This window comes from Cryptomeria japonica, chromosome 9, assembly GCF_030272615.1.
Source record: "Cryptomeria japonica chromosome 9, Sugi_1.0, whole genome shotgun sequence".
Lineage (NCBI taxonomy): Eukaryota > Viridiplantae > Streptophyta > Pinopsida > Cupressales > Cupressaceae > Cryptomeria > Cryptomeria japonica.
Window position 1 is genome coordinate 542,081,667 of NC_081413.1, and position 15,874 is coordinate 542,097,540.

Here is a 15,874-nt window from a genome sequence, read left to right on the forward strand (position 1 = left end):
GATCATATTATAAATTTTGAGAAATAATACACATATGATAAATAATATCTATTGTAGGATGTTATATCTATGGATGGATTATATGGATTTGATCCATGTAGTCCTGGTTATGTAATTACATATCTCAACACACATGAAGTGCAAAGAGCTCTTCATGCAAATGTGACAAGCTTACCATTTGTGTGGGATATGTGCAGGTATAATTATATATGAGACTCCATAAAGTGAAGATAAGATTTTTTTATCTTAGGTTTATAACATAGAAGACTAACATCCAAAATATAATATGCTAATATTTTCCTCCCTATGCAACCACTATGCTCCCAATCTATCGAAGAATGATTACATCGGGAGTGAGAATACTAGTATATAGGTATTATAAGGGAGAAACACATTTAAAAAAAAATATTATTAGGAATATAATTTGGATTTTGTAATATAATATTATATACTCTGGTTGCAGTGGAGATGTGGATTTAGTAGTCCCAATGACTGGTACAAGATATTCTATTAATGCATTAAAGCTTTCAATTGAGACAAAATGGTATCCATGGATGAATGGAGATATTGATGTTGGAGGTTATAGTGTGATTTACAAAGGCTTGATTTTTGCAACTGTAAGAGGAGCAGGACATCAAGTACCTAATTATCAACCATCTAGAGCCTTGACAATGACCAAATCCTTTTTAGCTGGCCAACCTCTACCATCATAGAAATCCCACATTTAGATATTATTGTTTCTCTTCAAATTGTTGAAAAACTATTGTTACTATTAATAAATTTTGTTAAATCATCAAATTTTATTTTAATTTAAAAATATTCTATTTGTTTGATTTACTATAATTTTAAAAATGAAAAAGAAAATATTAAATTATAAATAAGATTAATACATTTATCTATCACTTTTTGTTAGATTCTATGAAAATAATTTGAGTTATATTTTTTCTCTATAATAATTTCTTTAAAATAATTTTATATGTTATGGCTAGCTAAAAAGTAACAATGACATGTAGATGGAATTATATAAATGTGAAGGAAGATAAACTTTTTTTAAGATTATGTTAGCCTAATTTAGCAAATGCAATCAATTCAATAAAAAATAATGTAGATTTATTACTCTTAGTTAGAAATCATAGTTTAAATCATTATACTTGTTCTTTTGGAATATAAATGTAAGGAAGCATAATGATAATTAGCTAGATATGAATTTATAATTGTTAATCTTTAATGTCAACTTAACTTTTAAATTTCTCTTGGGTTAACAATTAGACCTATCTATCTTTTTAATAATTTTTTAGGTTTCTTGTTGGCCTTAAGATTGAGTTGGTGTGAATTTCAAAATCTATGTTTATTTTCCAGGTCCCAAATTTATTCTCTTGTAGATTTGAGCTTGCTTGATGTGTAAGTATAAGTCATGTCTCACTTGAATACTCTTCTAGTATTATATTGTACATGAGGATTGGTAATATTGAAATATAGCTTATAATAATTATAATTATATCACAATGGAGCATGTTCATCTACATCAACCATAGAATTTTATGTAAAAGACCAAATATAGTATACAAGAATCCTAAAATAATGCATAAAAAAGTTACTCCATTTTATGTTGGTGCTTTTTTATATACTTAGTTAATTAGATTATTATATTAGTATGCATCTAGGAAAAAATTACATAGGTAGATATCTACTAGGGTACATTGTTATTGTATCAATTGATTTGTGTTTTTCTTATGTGGTGGAGATGTATACTACATATGTATACATTCACATATATTAGTAGCTTATCATATATATAAGCACTTGTGGCTCAATATTGAAATTCCTTGTAGAGTATTTACATCCCTCTTTAAATAGTAATCATAATTCATTTATATAATATTTAATTATTATTGTTTGTTTATGTCATCAAATTCCTAAAGGTTTTCCCTCATTAACAAATATCACATTAAATGTACCAAATTAAATTATTTTTATATCAATTATTTGATGAATTATTATAGAATGAGAGATAATGTAAAAAATAAAATACATGTTGTATGGAAACAAATAATGCCTAAATAAACAATTAGATGGCTTAAATAATGAAAACGTCTATTTAATTATCTCAATTTGGATATCAAATTAGGTGAGGCTAGCTGAAATTGGATATGGGTTTTGAAAATGCATCTCAGTTAATTTGAACATGAGTAGGGGTGATCCTTATATCTAAAAAAAAGAAATTACGATTGTAGATAAATAGGATCTAATTTGGAAATGAGTGTCTAGGTAAGCGTTTCTTCAGACATGTAGTGTTGCAGTTTAAACACTTCGTTGGTGAAGTGGCCACCAAGGTTCAAATCCTTGTTGGGTCGTTGTGCTCACAAGGCCTTGTTCCTTTGTTGAACCATTGTGCTCGCGGATTTGAACAAGTGAAGTGTGGGGACGAGGTTCCCCATTTGTGACCTCACCGATTCATAGCCCTGGGTCAAAAGAGTTCACGTGGAGCCCGAGAGTGTGTTGTGCTAGCGTCACCAGTCACGTTAAAAAGTTTACTAGGAATAATTTTTTTTAAAAATGTCTAGGTAAGCGTGGTGCAATAAATTAAGCACATATTATAAGATGCATAGAGATAGATATGATGCAATTAAATGTATATAAATATGTGTCTATTATGATACATATTTAAGTTTGGTGAATGATCTCAAATTTAAATTAAATTGTATCATTTAGTAATGTGCATATGTTATTGTAGAATATTTTTAAAATATTCCTTCTTCTAGAATATTCTTATTTCACATGGATTACTTCTTTTTGCAGATAATATTCATAGAAGAAAATCTTGCTAGGAGATAATCTTTCTCAGATGTGACTTTTTTTTATGGAGATCCCATTCCACTACTCTGTTAGTGTATTACACTATTGATATGTGGCTATATAGTTAGTTGATCAAACTATTGTATAGTTCTTAAGTGGTAACTTTGGAGTTTTACATTAATTAGTATACTTTTAGGTTAATAATTAAGTAATTAATAAAATTAGGTTGGTTAGTTTCTAGGAAGTTATTCCCATAGCCAGTTTTCATAAGGGAAAATAAGGCTTTAAAAAGCCATTGCACTATAATGTATTATCATCTAATTATATCTTATTGAATCCCAATGAAACCAATGATATCAAAGTTTTTTTTGTTTTTTTTTGACAATAATGGTTTAATCTTGTTTTCTCTATTTCCTCTACCATTTTTAACATGGTATCAGAGTAGGCGTGGGACTAACATGGCTGCTAGCAAGCATAGGAAAGTTCTCTGCACAAAATTATATAGAAGTTGTGTCTGGGAGGCATGGCATTGACAAAGGACTATTCTTTTGCAACCGATGAATATTCATGACATTTTATAGAAGGCGATTAGTTGTATTGCACAACAAAAGGTAATGGAGACAATTAAGGTAGTTATGCTTATTTTTGTCTCCATATAACTATAAAACTTTTTCTATCATTAGGTTTATTATTCTTTGTAATCAGTCTTATCTTCATCTACTAAATTTATAAATACATCATTTTCTTCATCATTTCAAATGATATAATCCAACATTTTATGTAATTCCATTCTGAAAATCAATGAACAACAAAGATTTAGCATCCACAATCCAAACAAAGAATATCAACATCATTATTTTTTCAGGTTTACAATGAGATTCTAAAAATATAAGTAAGCTTTTATTTCTTTCTTTTGTATTATCAAGTTATTTTACTTTTAGTTTTTAATTTCATCCTAATTATTCACTTTTTATTTATCATTTATTAATGACTTTCATTTTCTAACATGGGACACTTGACTCCCTTGGACATCATAACCAAGAAAAGGACATGAATCACATCAAATAAGAAGATAAATAAGTTACCATGGATCCCATTGACATCACTTATTATTAAGAGGATACAAGCATGCATAAGGAGAAAGCCACAAATTCCTTTAAACTAAGATTATAGATACTTTTGTCAAAGTAGGATTTCTCATAGATGAGAAATTAGTAAATACGGATAGTTTCCAACTACATAAAGATGGGTTAACATCTTTATTTTCTTTATTTTTAAAAATTACCCCATCGTACAAACAAAATATGTCAAAGCATACAATATGATGGAAGAGGATTAGGGTTGCATGACCAAGGCATTTTAGAAATCCCTAATATCAAGGCCTTGGTTATTCTTCAATAAGTGAATGTAGTGATATCTCCATGATATTAGAGGAAAATTAGTCAAATAAAACCATAAAAATAGGGACCACGTGTATTCCTTACCATAAGGTTTCTGCCAACATTTCTTCCATCAACACCCTAGTTCAAATATTATATGACTCGTGTTGTTGTAAGTGGTATGTTAATGACCTACGTTGATATAAGAGGTTTGTTAATGGCATGTGTTGTTGTAAGTAGTCTGGTAAGGCTTGTGTTGTTGCAAGAGGTTTGTTTATAGCATATGTAACTCTACCCTTGGGGCTTTGTTTGTAATAGAGTCGACACCCTTATTTGTTGCTTCTTTAACTAAAAAAGAATATTTCTTCTATTAGATTAGTTTGACATCCACTTAAACCCATCTAGTCCACTTTAATATTTTTGAATCTAGAAACCAACTAGATATTCAAATCTTCAAATTCCTATGATAAATCCCACACTCTATGTCAATATGATTTCATCCTCATATTCTTAACAACAGATGTTCCTTTGACTTGTTTGATAACTAAGTCTATATCCTTGAATAATCTATATATTACTTCTCTTAATATATACAAAAAATTTATTGATATCTCTCTCATTTTAATAATATTATGTAGTCCGATTATTTATTTTAACTTTTTAATCATCCAAATAAAGATCATGCAAACCAAGAAAACTCTCATACTAAGAACCAACTGGCGAATTAAAAAAACAATGAAATCACTGAATAGAAAACAGTGAAAAGAACAAAATAACTACCAAATGTGGGTTTCCACGCAGGCGATAAAATAAACCCTAGCCCATAGAACTAAGTGGGACAAAATGGCGATACAACATAGAGCCGAATTATATTGAGTCCCTGTATATGGCGATAGAACAAGGCCGCTGCCGTCCTTTTGCATTGTTTGCTCCGCATCGACATAGCCTGCAAGCTGTTCAATCTCAATTGTTCATTCAGGCCAGCCTTAAATCACATACATAACATTTTAAATCTAGAGAATGTCAATCAATTTCTCTTGCTGCTCAGCCCATCTGAGTTTCATCATCCATTCAAAATGAAAAATATCATAACCCTCCTCTTAATCTTTCCTTTCGCGCTATTGGTCGATCCTTCTCACCAGCGCAGTCAGCAGCAAGTTCTCTCAGAATTTTTGGAAAGGAAGAGATCTGCTGTGGAAAGCCCAACTCATGAATGGACGGCTCCTTCTGTTAACTTCGATCACATTTATCCTCAAGACGGATTGCAGGAGAATGACAAGATAACTTCTCTGCCCGGTCAGCCATCAAATGTAACGTTTGCACAGTATTCGGGATATGTTACAGTAGATGCACAGGCGGGCAGAGCTCTGTTCTACTATTTTGCAGAGGCAACACAAGACCCAACTACTAAACCTCTCCTCCTCTGGCTCAATGGAGGTATTATTGGCTTACCCTTCAATCTTCATATCCTGGAATAATCCTTTCATTCTGCAAAACTAATAGTTATAATGGTGTGTGATTTCAGGGCCAGGATGCTCATCGTTTGGAGTGGGAGCAATGACTGAGCTTGGACCCTTCCGCGTTCAGCCTGATAACGCCACTCTTTCTAGTAATCCCTATGCGTGGAACCAAGGTCTCCTTTTCTTTTCTATACCCACCCACCTTTAGTTTTTCTCTTCACAATTGATGTTTCTTATTAACTTTCATTTCAATCTATCCTTTTCGCAGTGGCGAACACCTTGTTTTTGGAATCACCTGCCGGGGTTGGGTTTTCATACTCAAATACCAGTGATGATTATAAAAATGGCACTGATGAAAACACTGGTATTTTGGTTTGATTTTGTTATAGGCCTGAATGCATCACAGTTTACTTGTAGAAAATTTGTTTCAATTTTACTGATGAAAAGTATGCTTTTGATGTGATGGGTTAAAACTGTAGCTGTGGATTCGTACACGTTTCTACTGAATTGGTTTGAAAGGTTTCCACAATATAAGAACAGAGAATTCTATATTGCAGGGGAAAGCTACGCTGGTAAGTCTTTCAACTATGAGGTATTCAGGTGGGAAAGAATTATTAAAATACTATTTTTACTTCAGAGGTTTAAATCAAATCTACAGAATTGTTAGTTAATTGATATAGAGTTAAAAGTTTTAGGGTTGAAATCTTTTGATGAAGAATAGATTAGATCATATCAAGATCGTTCATCATACCTAACTTTTTTTCTTATGATATTGAGGTCTTACATTGAAGAGGATTTCATTTATGATTGTTCATTTGAAACGATTTAAATTCAATAAAATCTTAGAATCTATTAACTTTCAAATCAGTTTTAAACAAAAATAATATTTCTTAATATTTCTCATTCTCTTCTTTTGTATGCAGGTTTTTATATACCTGAATTGGCTGATACAATACTTAAGAACAACTACTCACGGACATCTTTTCTTAATCTCAAGGGAGTTATGGTGTGTTTCCTCTACATATACAAATTCTTACATTAGTCAATGAGCCCTCCAAACTATATCTTTTATTGGATTTTTTTTCATAGATGCATTTTGTTTTATGATTAACTTTCCAATTTATAATTAAATCCTTTACATAAATCTTGGGTTATTCAATTCAGCCAGTAGGGATAAATGAATGTATTAGAAATAAATAATCAGTATTTAATATTTAAATAATTAAAATAAATTTAAATATTTATTCTAGAAATAGACTTTGTCAAGTGTAATTTATTTTTCATGTGAATTAAAAAGATTGGTAAATGTTTTGGAATCAATAAAAATAATGTATTATTAATTATATTATATTTATAAATATATATGTCATACATAACTATGATATCAACCTAGCAAATGTAAATCTAGAATGTCTATTTGAATTTAACTTATATAGTTTTCAATATTGAAAAATATCTACTTATGCTTTTGAACCTATATATAAACTTGGTTCTACAATTCAAGAGTTTTCATATAATAGGAATAATTCTTCTCTTGTTTCAATCTCATAAGAGTGAGAATTCAATGACATTGAACAATAATCAAAGACAAGAAGGAGTCATGTTGTATGATTTGACTTATTAATTCAATATTTATGTCACTAGATAGTTATTTTTAAGCTCTTTGATGTGCATAGGTGATGATCTTTTCATAGAATCATTAGATGATTAAATGAATTAGAATTAATACAATCCCAAAAGAGCAAATAAAACATTTTTCACTTCAAATTGTCAATGATGCTTAAGTGGAGAGATAACAAGTAGTTTCAAAATATCAAAGGTCATTCTCACAAGTGATCTAAACCACTTCCGCAAATTCTAGATCATAAAGATATGAAATTGGTAAAGTTAGATAATATAATTGATTTCTAGGAATGAGTGCAAATAGAGGTGGATATCTTTTCAAAGATAGAAAATTTGCTATATTTTGGAGAGATAACAAGTAGTTTCAAAATATCAAAGGTCATTCTCACAAGTGATGTAGACCACTTCGGCAAATTCTAGATCATAAAGATATGAAATTGGTCAAGTTAGATAATATAATTGATTTCTAGGAATGAGTGCAAATAGAGGTGGATATCTTTTCAAAGATAGAAAATTTGCTATATAATAAAATATGAATCTAATTCTTAAGAATGAGGGAAAATAAATATGATTATATGTCAATTCTTAACAAAAATCACATTATTTACATACACTTTATCATATAAAATTAAACTAATTAAAACAAATCTAAATTATTAAGAAAAATTAAAGATATATAAATTTAATCATTACAATAATAATAATGAAAATTTCTTGTTGCAATGATTTTTTGATAAATCTATCCATTTTCTTTATAAATATTTTTTTTATTTTGAATACCTTATGTTAATGCTAATTGTTTTAATTTGTTGTTAACAATATTTATATACTTTTAATTTTTGAATATTTCAAGCATTAAAATTTTTAAGGATTATAAATGATCTATTTTTTGAAACAAAATCTTTTTAAAATGTTAAATTATTCTATTATTTATCTTAATATTGTCGTTCCATTTTGTTGAGAAAAAAAAGTGTATTTATTGTGTTATTATTGAAACCTTATATTTTTCAATCTTGATCACTATATATACACTAACTATTTTTTTTAAATGAGTATAACTATAATTTTTTAATGAGTATAATTCATAATATGTATTCCTCATTAAAAAGTATTGTCAATTTTAATATATTTACAAATTTTACATCTTTAAGAACTTATTGAATGGTTATGTTTATGTAGATTGGGAATGGTTTAATGAATGACGAGACAGATGATTGTGGGGTGGTAGATTATGCATGGTCACATGCTTTGATGTCAGATGAAGAATATGAATATAAACGATGCAAGGGATCTAATTCAAGCTTTCGATCTAATAGCGACACATTCCACTTCAAATTTAAGTTAACTAAAGTGATAAACCCATATAATATATATGCACCACTTTGCCCATCCCATCCAGATCCCATATGGACATTGTCTACTACGACTGTAAGAAAACTATTCTTAAGTATACATTTTTGAAGAATGTTTTTAAATAATTTTTTTAATGTAGTAATGCTAGATCATATTATAAATTTTGAGAAATAATTAACACATGATAAATCATTTCTATTGTAGGGTGTTATGTCTATGGAAGGATTATATGGATTTGATCCATGTAGTCCTAGTTATGTACTTACATATCTCAACACACATGAAGTGCAAAGAGCTCTTCATGCAAATGTGACAAGCTTACCATTTGCATGGGATATGTGTAGGTATGATTATATATGAGACTCATTAAGTTGAAGATAAGCTTAATTTTTTTATCTTCGGTGTATGATGTAGAAGACTAACATCTAAAATATAACATGCTATTTGTTTTCTATAAACAGTGATGTACTATGGTATGGTACCTATGCAACCACTATGCTCCCAATCTATCGAAGAATGATTGCATCGGGAGTGAGAATACTAGTATACAGGTATTATAAGGCAGAAACTCATTTTTTTGAAAATATTATTAAAAATAAAATTTGGAATTTGTAATTTAATGCTATATACATTGGTTGCAGTGGAGATGTAGATTCAATAGTCCCAGTGACTGGTACAAGATATTCCATTAATGCATTAAATCTCCCAATAGAGACAAAATGGTATCCATGGATGAATGGAGATATTGATGTTGGGGGTTATAGTGTGATTTACAAAGGCTTGATTTTTGCAACTGTAAGAGGAGCAGGACATCAAGTACCTAGCTATCAACCATCTAGAGCCTTAACAATGACCAAATCCTTTTTAGCTGGCCAACCTCTACCATCATAGAAATCTCACATTTATATATTAATGTTTCTCTTCGAATTGTTGAAAAACTATTGTTGTACTATTAATAAATTATACTAAATCACCACATTTTATTTTAATTCAATGATGTAAGATTTAAAAATATTCTTTTTGGTTTGATTTGTTATGATTTAAAAAATGAAAAGAAAGTATTAAATAATAAAATAGAATTAGTATATTTATCTATAAAATTTTTTAGATTATATGTTCATGAATGATTTGAGTTACATTTTTTTTCTATAATAAATTCTTGAAAATAGTTTTATATGTTATGGCTAGCTAAATAATAATAATTACATGTAGATTAAATTATATAAATGTGAAGGGAGATAAACTTTCCTTAAGATTATGTTAGGCTAATTTAGCAAATGTAATAGTTTAAATCATTATCATTGTTATTTTGAAAAATAAATGTGAAGAAGCATAATGATAATTAGATAGATATGAATTTATAATTGTTGATCTCTTTAATGTGGACCTAACTTCTAAATTGCCTTTGGTTTAAAAATTACACCTCTATCATTGTAGTAGTTTGGATGTCATGTTGGATCTAAGATTGGGTTGGTGTGAATTTCATAATCTATGTTTATTTTTGGGTCCCAAATTCATTCACTATGTATAGATTTGAGCTTGCTTAATGTGTAATTCTAGGTTATGTGCCTCACTTGAGTAATCTTTGTCTCCATTACATTTTTATTGTATATCAGGATTTATAATATTAAAAGATAGCATATAATAATTACATTTTTTTTTAATCAATAAAATTTTAATTGTTTATATTGATAATAAAAAAGATACATAATCAAATTATAAAATTTGGCATATCCATGACACATTCAACTATCATATCTTCTTGACCCATAAATAGTCTTTAACTATAAGGGTTAGTGTAGGATCATGGGGGGCCAAAAAGTGGCGATGTGAAAAAAATAGCCTTTTCCACTTGCCTAAAAACATGAAAATCCGTGTTGACTTTTTGCTTGGCCTGGGTGTTAGTACACCTTGGCATGGTAAAAACCTAAGCAAATCGGATATCGAATAAAATTGGATATCCGAGAATATCAGATATCTGATTTTTATAGGTAATTTTAAATTAAAAAATAAATTATATATTATATAATATATAATAATATATTATATATTATATAATATGTAATATATAATATATTATTATATTACATTATATATTTTATAATACGTATTATATAATATATTATTATATTATATTACATATTATATAATATATAATATATAATATATTATTATAAATAATACAATAATAATACATATTATATATTATGTATTATATTATACTATAATTTATATTATATAATATAATAATATATTATATAATTCTATATTATATAATATATAATATAATATAATATAATATTATATATTATATAATACATATTATATATTATATAATACATATTATATATTATATAATACATATTATATTATATTATATATTATATATTATATTATATAATACAATATAATATTATATAATATATAATACAATATTATATTATATTATATATAATACAATATTATTTTATACTATATATAATACAATATTATATTATATTATATTATATAATATAATATCATATAATACAATATTATATTATATAATATAATATAATATCATATAATACAATATTATATCATATAATATATTATAATATTATATATTATTATATTATATTATACTATATTATATAATATAATATTGTATTATATATTATATAATATTATATTGTATTATATAATACAATATTATATTATATATATAATATAATATAATTTTATTTTACAATAATTTAACTATAAAAACCCGATATCGAATTTTATCAGATATTCGATTTTCTGAGACAATATAAGTGGACTGTGATAGCTCGTGAATTATTTTTCACCAATGGGCTGTGTGATTTTTTTAAAATCTGATATCCAATTGGACCCGATATCCAATTTTGTGACCCAAATTTGCAAAAAGCTCCATTAAAAGGTAGGATTTTATTGTTTTTCATCATTTTCATTCAAATTTTGGCATTTTTTTTAATGTTTATTTATTTTTTCATTCAAAATATGGTTTTTTCCATAAAAACTAGGTTTTTTTAAGTCAAATACAAAATTGTTCAACTTTGTTAACTAAATTCAATTGTTTACATTCAATTAGATTAAAAATGGGGGATAAAAATGAAAACATTGATCAACCACAACCACAACAACCAAACCCTCCTGCACAAAACCCTCCTTTGCCAAACCCCCCTCAATTCAAGATTTAATTGCACAAAATTTTAACCAATTGAGGGGGATTGCAGATGTCTATCGTAGGATCCCTTGCCTGAACCCAATGTTTGATCCCCTCACGTCGATCATAAAGAGTATACAAACCGTCACTAAGGAGCATAATGTCTCTTGTTTGTGGTGAGATTCTATTAACCTATGTTTTAATCCAATGTTTGATCCCCCTCGATCATAATATAAAAATTTATATTACATATTATATGATAGCTTAGGATCAATACCCAATGTTTGATCCCCGTCGATCATAAAATTTCCCTACGTTTTTATTAGGGCAGCATTTTTTCAGTTGGCAAAAAAATTGTCAGTCTCATTCAATCGAATGTTGTTGCATGGCCAATTTCTTGTTCTACTCATTGTGGTAACAAACCGTAGGTTCCAACATGTCCCGTTAGGCATTAATACCCTATGCATGCTCTTATTTTACCCCCCCACTCGGTCGAATGCTCGGGGTCATACCCTACAGGCGTCATCCCTTGAGCACCCTAAGTGCTAAAAATTGTCAAACTTTGACGGGCCCTAACTCAAAATCCATGGCACCTGCGAACGATCTATTTTAACCTATGGGGCCATGAGAGGGGTCCCTACAAAATCCTATCTCAGTTTTTCAATTTTTCCTATAGTTTTATTAGGGCAGCATTTTTTCAGTTGGCAAAAAAATCGTTAGTCTCATTCAATCGAATGTTGTCACATGGCCAATTTCTCGTTCTTCTCGTCATGATAGTGAACCATCGATTCCAACATGTCTAGTTAAGCATTATTACCCTATGCATGCTCCTATTCTCGGCCCACTCCCCCAACTCGGTCAAATGCTCGAGGTCATAACCTACCAGCGTCGTCCCTTGAGAACCCTAAGTGCTAAAAAATGTCAAACTTTGATAGGCCCTAACTTAGAATCCGTGGCACCTGCAAATGATCATTTTGAACCTAAGGGTCCACAAGAGGGGTCCCTACAAAATCCTATATTGGTTTTTCCATTTTCCCTAGGTTTTTATTAGGGCAACATTTTTTCAGTTGGCAAACAAATCGTCAGTCTCATTCAATCGAATGTTGTCGCGTGGCCAATTTCTTGTTCTACTCGTCGTGATAATGAACCATCAGTTCTAACATGTCTAGTTAGGAATTATTACCCTATGCATGCTCCTATTCCACCCCCACTCGATCAAATGCTCGGGGTCATACCTTAACGATGTTGTCTCTTGACCACCCTAAGTGCTAAAACTTGTCAAACTTTGACGGGCCCTAACTTGGAATCCGTGGCACCTGCAAACTATTTGTTTGAACCTATGGGGCCATGAGAGGCATTCCTAAAAAATCCTATCTCATTTTTTCAATTTCCCCTGTGGTTTTATTAGGGCAGCATTTTTTAGTTGGTAAAAAGATCATCACTCTCATTCAATCGAATGTTGTCGCGTGGCCAATTTCTCGTTTTGCTCGTCGTGATAATGAACCGTTAGTTATGACATGTCAAGTTAGGCATTATTACCCTATGCATTCTCCTATTCCCCTCCCACTTAGTTGAAAGCTCAATGTCATACCCTACCGGCATCCTCCCTTGAGCACCTTAAGTGCTAAAAATTGTCAAACTTTGACAGCCCCTAACTCAGAATCCGTGGCACCTGGAAACAATTCGTTTGAACCTAGGGGTCACGAGAGGGGTCCCTACAAAAGTGTATCTTGTTTTTTCAATTTTCCCTATGGTTTTATTAGGGTAGCATTTTTTCAGTTGGCAAAAAAATCATCAGTCTCATTCAATCGAATGTTGTCGCGTGGTCAATTTCTTGTTATGCTTGTCATGATAACAAACCATCAATTCTGACATGTCCAGCTAGGCATTATTACCCTATGCATTCTCCTATCCCCCCACCCCCACTCGGTCGAACACTCGGGGTCATACCCTACCAATGTCATCCCTTGAGCACCCTATGTGCTAAAAATTGTCAAACTTTGACGAGCCCTAGCTTGAAATCTGTGGCACCTGCAAATGCTTTGTTTGAACCCACAAGTCCATGAGAGGGGTTCCTACAAAATCCTGTCTCGATTTTTCAATTTTCCCTACGGTTTTATTAGGACAATATTTTTCAGTTGGTAAAAAAATCATCACTCATTTAATCAAATGTTGTCGCGTGGCCAATTTCTCATTTTGCTCGTTGTGATAACAAACCGTTGGTTCCAACATGTCTAGCTAGGCATTATTACCCTATGCATGCTCCTATTTTTCACCCCCCCTCCAACTCAATCGAACGCTTGGGGTCATACCCTACCGATGTCGTCCCTTGAGCATCCTAAGTGCTAAAAATTGTCAAATTTTGATGGGCCCTAACTCGGAATCTATGGCACCTGTAAACAATCTGTTTAAACTTACGGGGTGACGAGAGGGGTCCCTACAAAAGCCTATCTCATTTTTTCAAGTTTCCCTATGGTTTTATTAGGGTAGCATTTTTTCAGTTGGCGAAAAAATCGTTAGTCTCATTCAATCGAATGTTGTCACATGGCCAATTTCTCGTTCTACTTGTCGTGATAACGAAATGTCAGTTTGGACATGTCTAGTTAGGCATTATTACCCTATGCATGCTCCTATTCCCCCCCCCCAACTCGGTCGAACGCTCGGGGTCATACCCTACCGGCATCGTCCCTTGAGCACCCTAAGTACTAAAAATTATCAAACTTTGACGGGTCCTAACTCAAAATCTGTGGCACCTGCAAATGATCTGTTTTAACCTATAGGGCCACGAGAGGGCTCCCTACAAAATCCTATCTCGATTTTTCAAGTTTCCCTATGGTTTTATTAGGGAAACATTTTTTTAGTTGGCAAAAAAATTGTCAGTCTCATTCAACTGAATGTTGTCGTGTGGCCAATTTCTCGTTCTTCTCATCGTGATAATGCAGCGTCAGTTCCAACATGTCCATTTTGGCATTATTACCCTATACATGCTCCTATTCACCCCCCCCCCCCCCCCCTCCTCGGTTGAACACTCAGGGTCGTCCCTTGAGCACCCCAAGTGCTAAAAATTGTCAAACTTTGAGGGACCCTAACTCGGAATCCATGTCACTTGAAAATTATTTGTTTGAACCTATGGGGCCATGAGAGGGGTCCATACAAAATCCTATTTTGGTTTTTCAAGTTTCCCTATGGTTTTATTCGAGCAACATTTTTTCAGTTGGCGAAAAATCCATTAAGTCTCATTCAATGAAAAAATATAGATAAACAAGCATTACACTATAGACACATAATGATCATCAATATTTCCATCTATTGTATACACATAATTACCATTACACTTGCATGTGACATCCATGAACGAATATGCAAACATGATTTTTCATCATTATCAATACAACTACACCAATGTACTCATGTACATATACATTGTATATCATCAATATAACTAAACCATTTTGCTCGTGGACATTGTATATCATCATAACAATGTTACATTAGTTCACATGCATATACAAATACAACATCCCACTTCATCTGCATCAGATATCCTCATGTCCTAAGAGAAAATCTTACGTACAACAATGTCTGCATATAAATGAAGACCAAAATAAGCAACCTTTTTATGCGGAATGAATGTGCTACAAGAAACAAATTATAACACTTAACACAAATTATTTTGTCAAATTATAAATAGAACATTTGAAACATTTTTAAGACATACAAGATTATATAATTATGAAACTTACCATTTTCTCTGCAAATTCTAAAGTATAACTTTGAAGAAAGATGCATGTTGATTAAAGCCCTTCTCACTGCATTTCTCTACATGGTTGAAGATGGTGGTAGATATTGTCATTTCTAAATGGCAATACATTCACTTGACATAGTGTGTGAAAGTTTACAAAATTTAATCACATTGACAAAGTGAGGGACTTAGTGTTTATGCACAAAATTTAATCTCATTAATGCACAAAGGAATATGTACCATCACCAAGAGTAAACTAGTCAATGACGAATGATCTAGCATGAACCTGTATTTTTAAGAACTGTTAGTCTACACATAAAATGCATGCATGAACATAAAGGCTTTGTGATAATCA

At 30.6% G+C, this 15,874-nt stretch overlaps 1 protein-coding gene across 1 annotated transcript; it reads left to right on the plus strand.

Moving 5' to 3' along the window:
* Positions 1 to 69: 69 nt before the first annotated feature.
* LOC131858493 (serine carboxypeptidase 24-like) lies at positions 70 to 9,502 on the plus strand. The gene is made up of 11 exons (XM_059211742.1): positions 70 to 197; positions 464 to 617; positions 5,072 to 5,612; positions 5,701 to 5,808; positions 5,904 to 5,999; positions 6,115 to 6,207; positions 6,559 to 6,641; positions 8,438 to 8,686; positions 8,816 to 8,955; positions 9,073 to 9,162; positions 9,253 to 9,502. The coding sequence occupies exons 1-11, from the start codon at positions 70 to 72 to the stop codon at positions 9,500 to 9,502; spliced, it is 1,932 nt and encodes a 643-aa protein (XP_059067725.1).
* Positions 9,503 to 15,874: the final 6,372 nt, after the last annotated feature.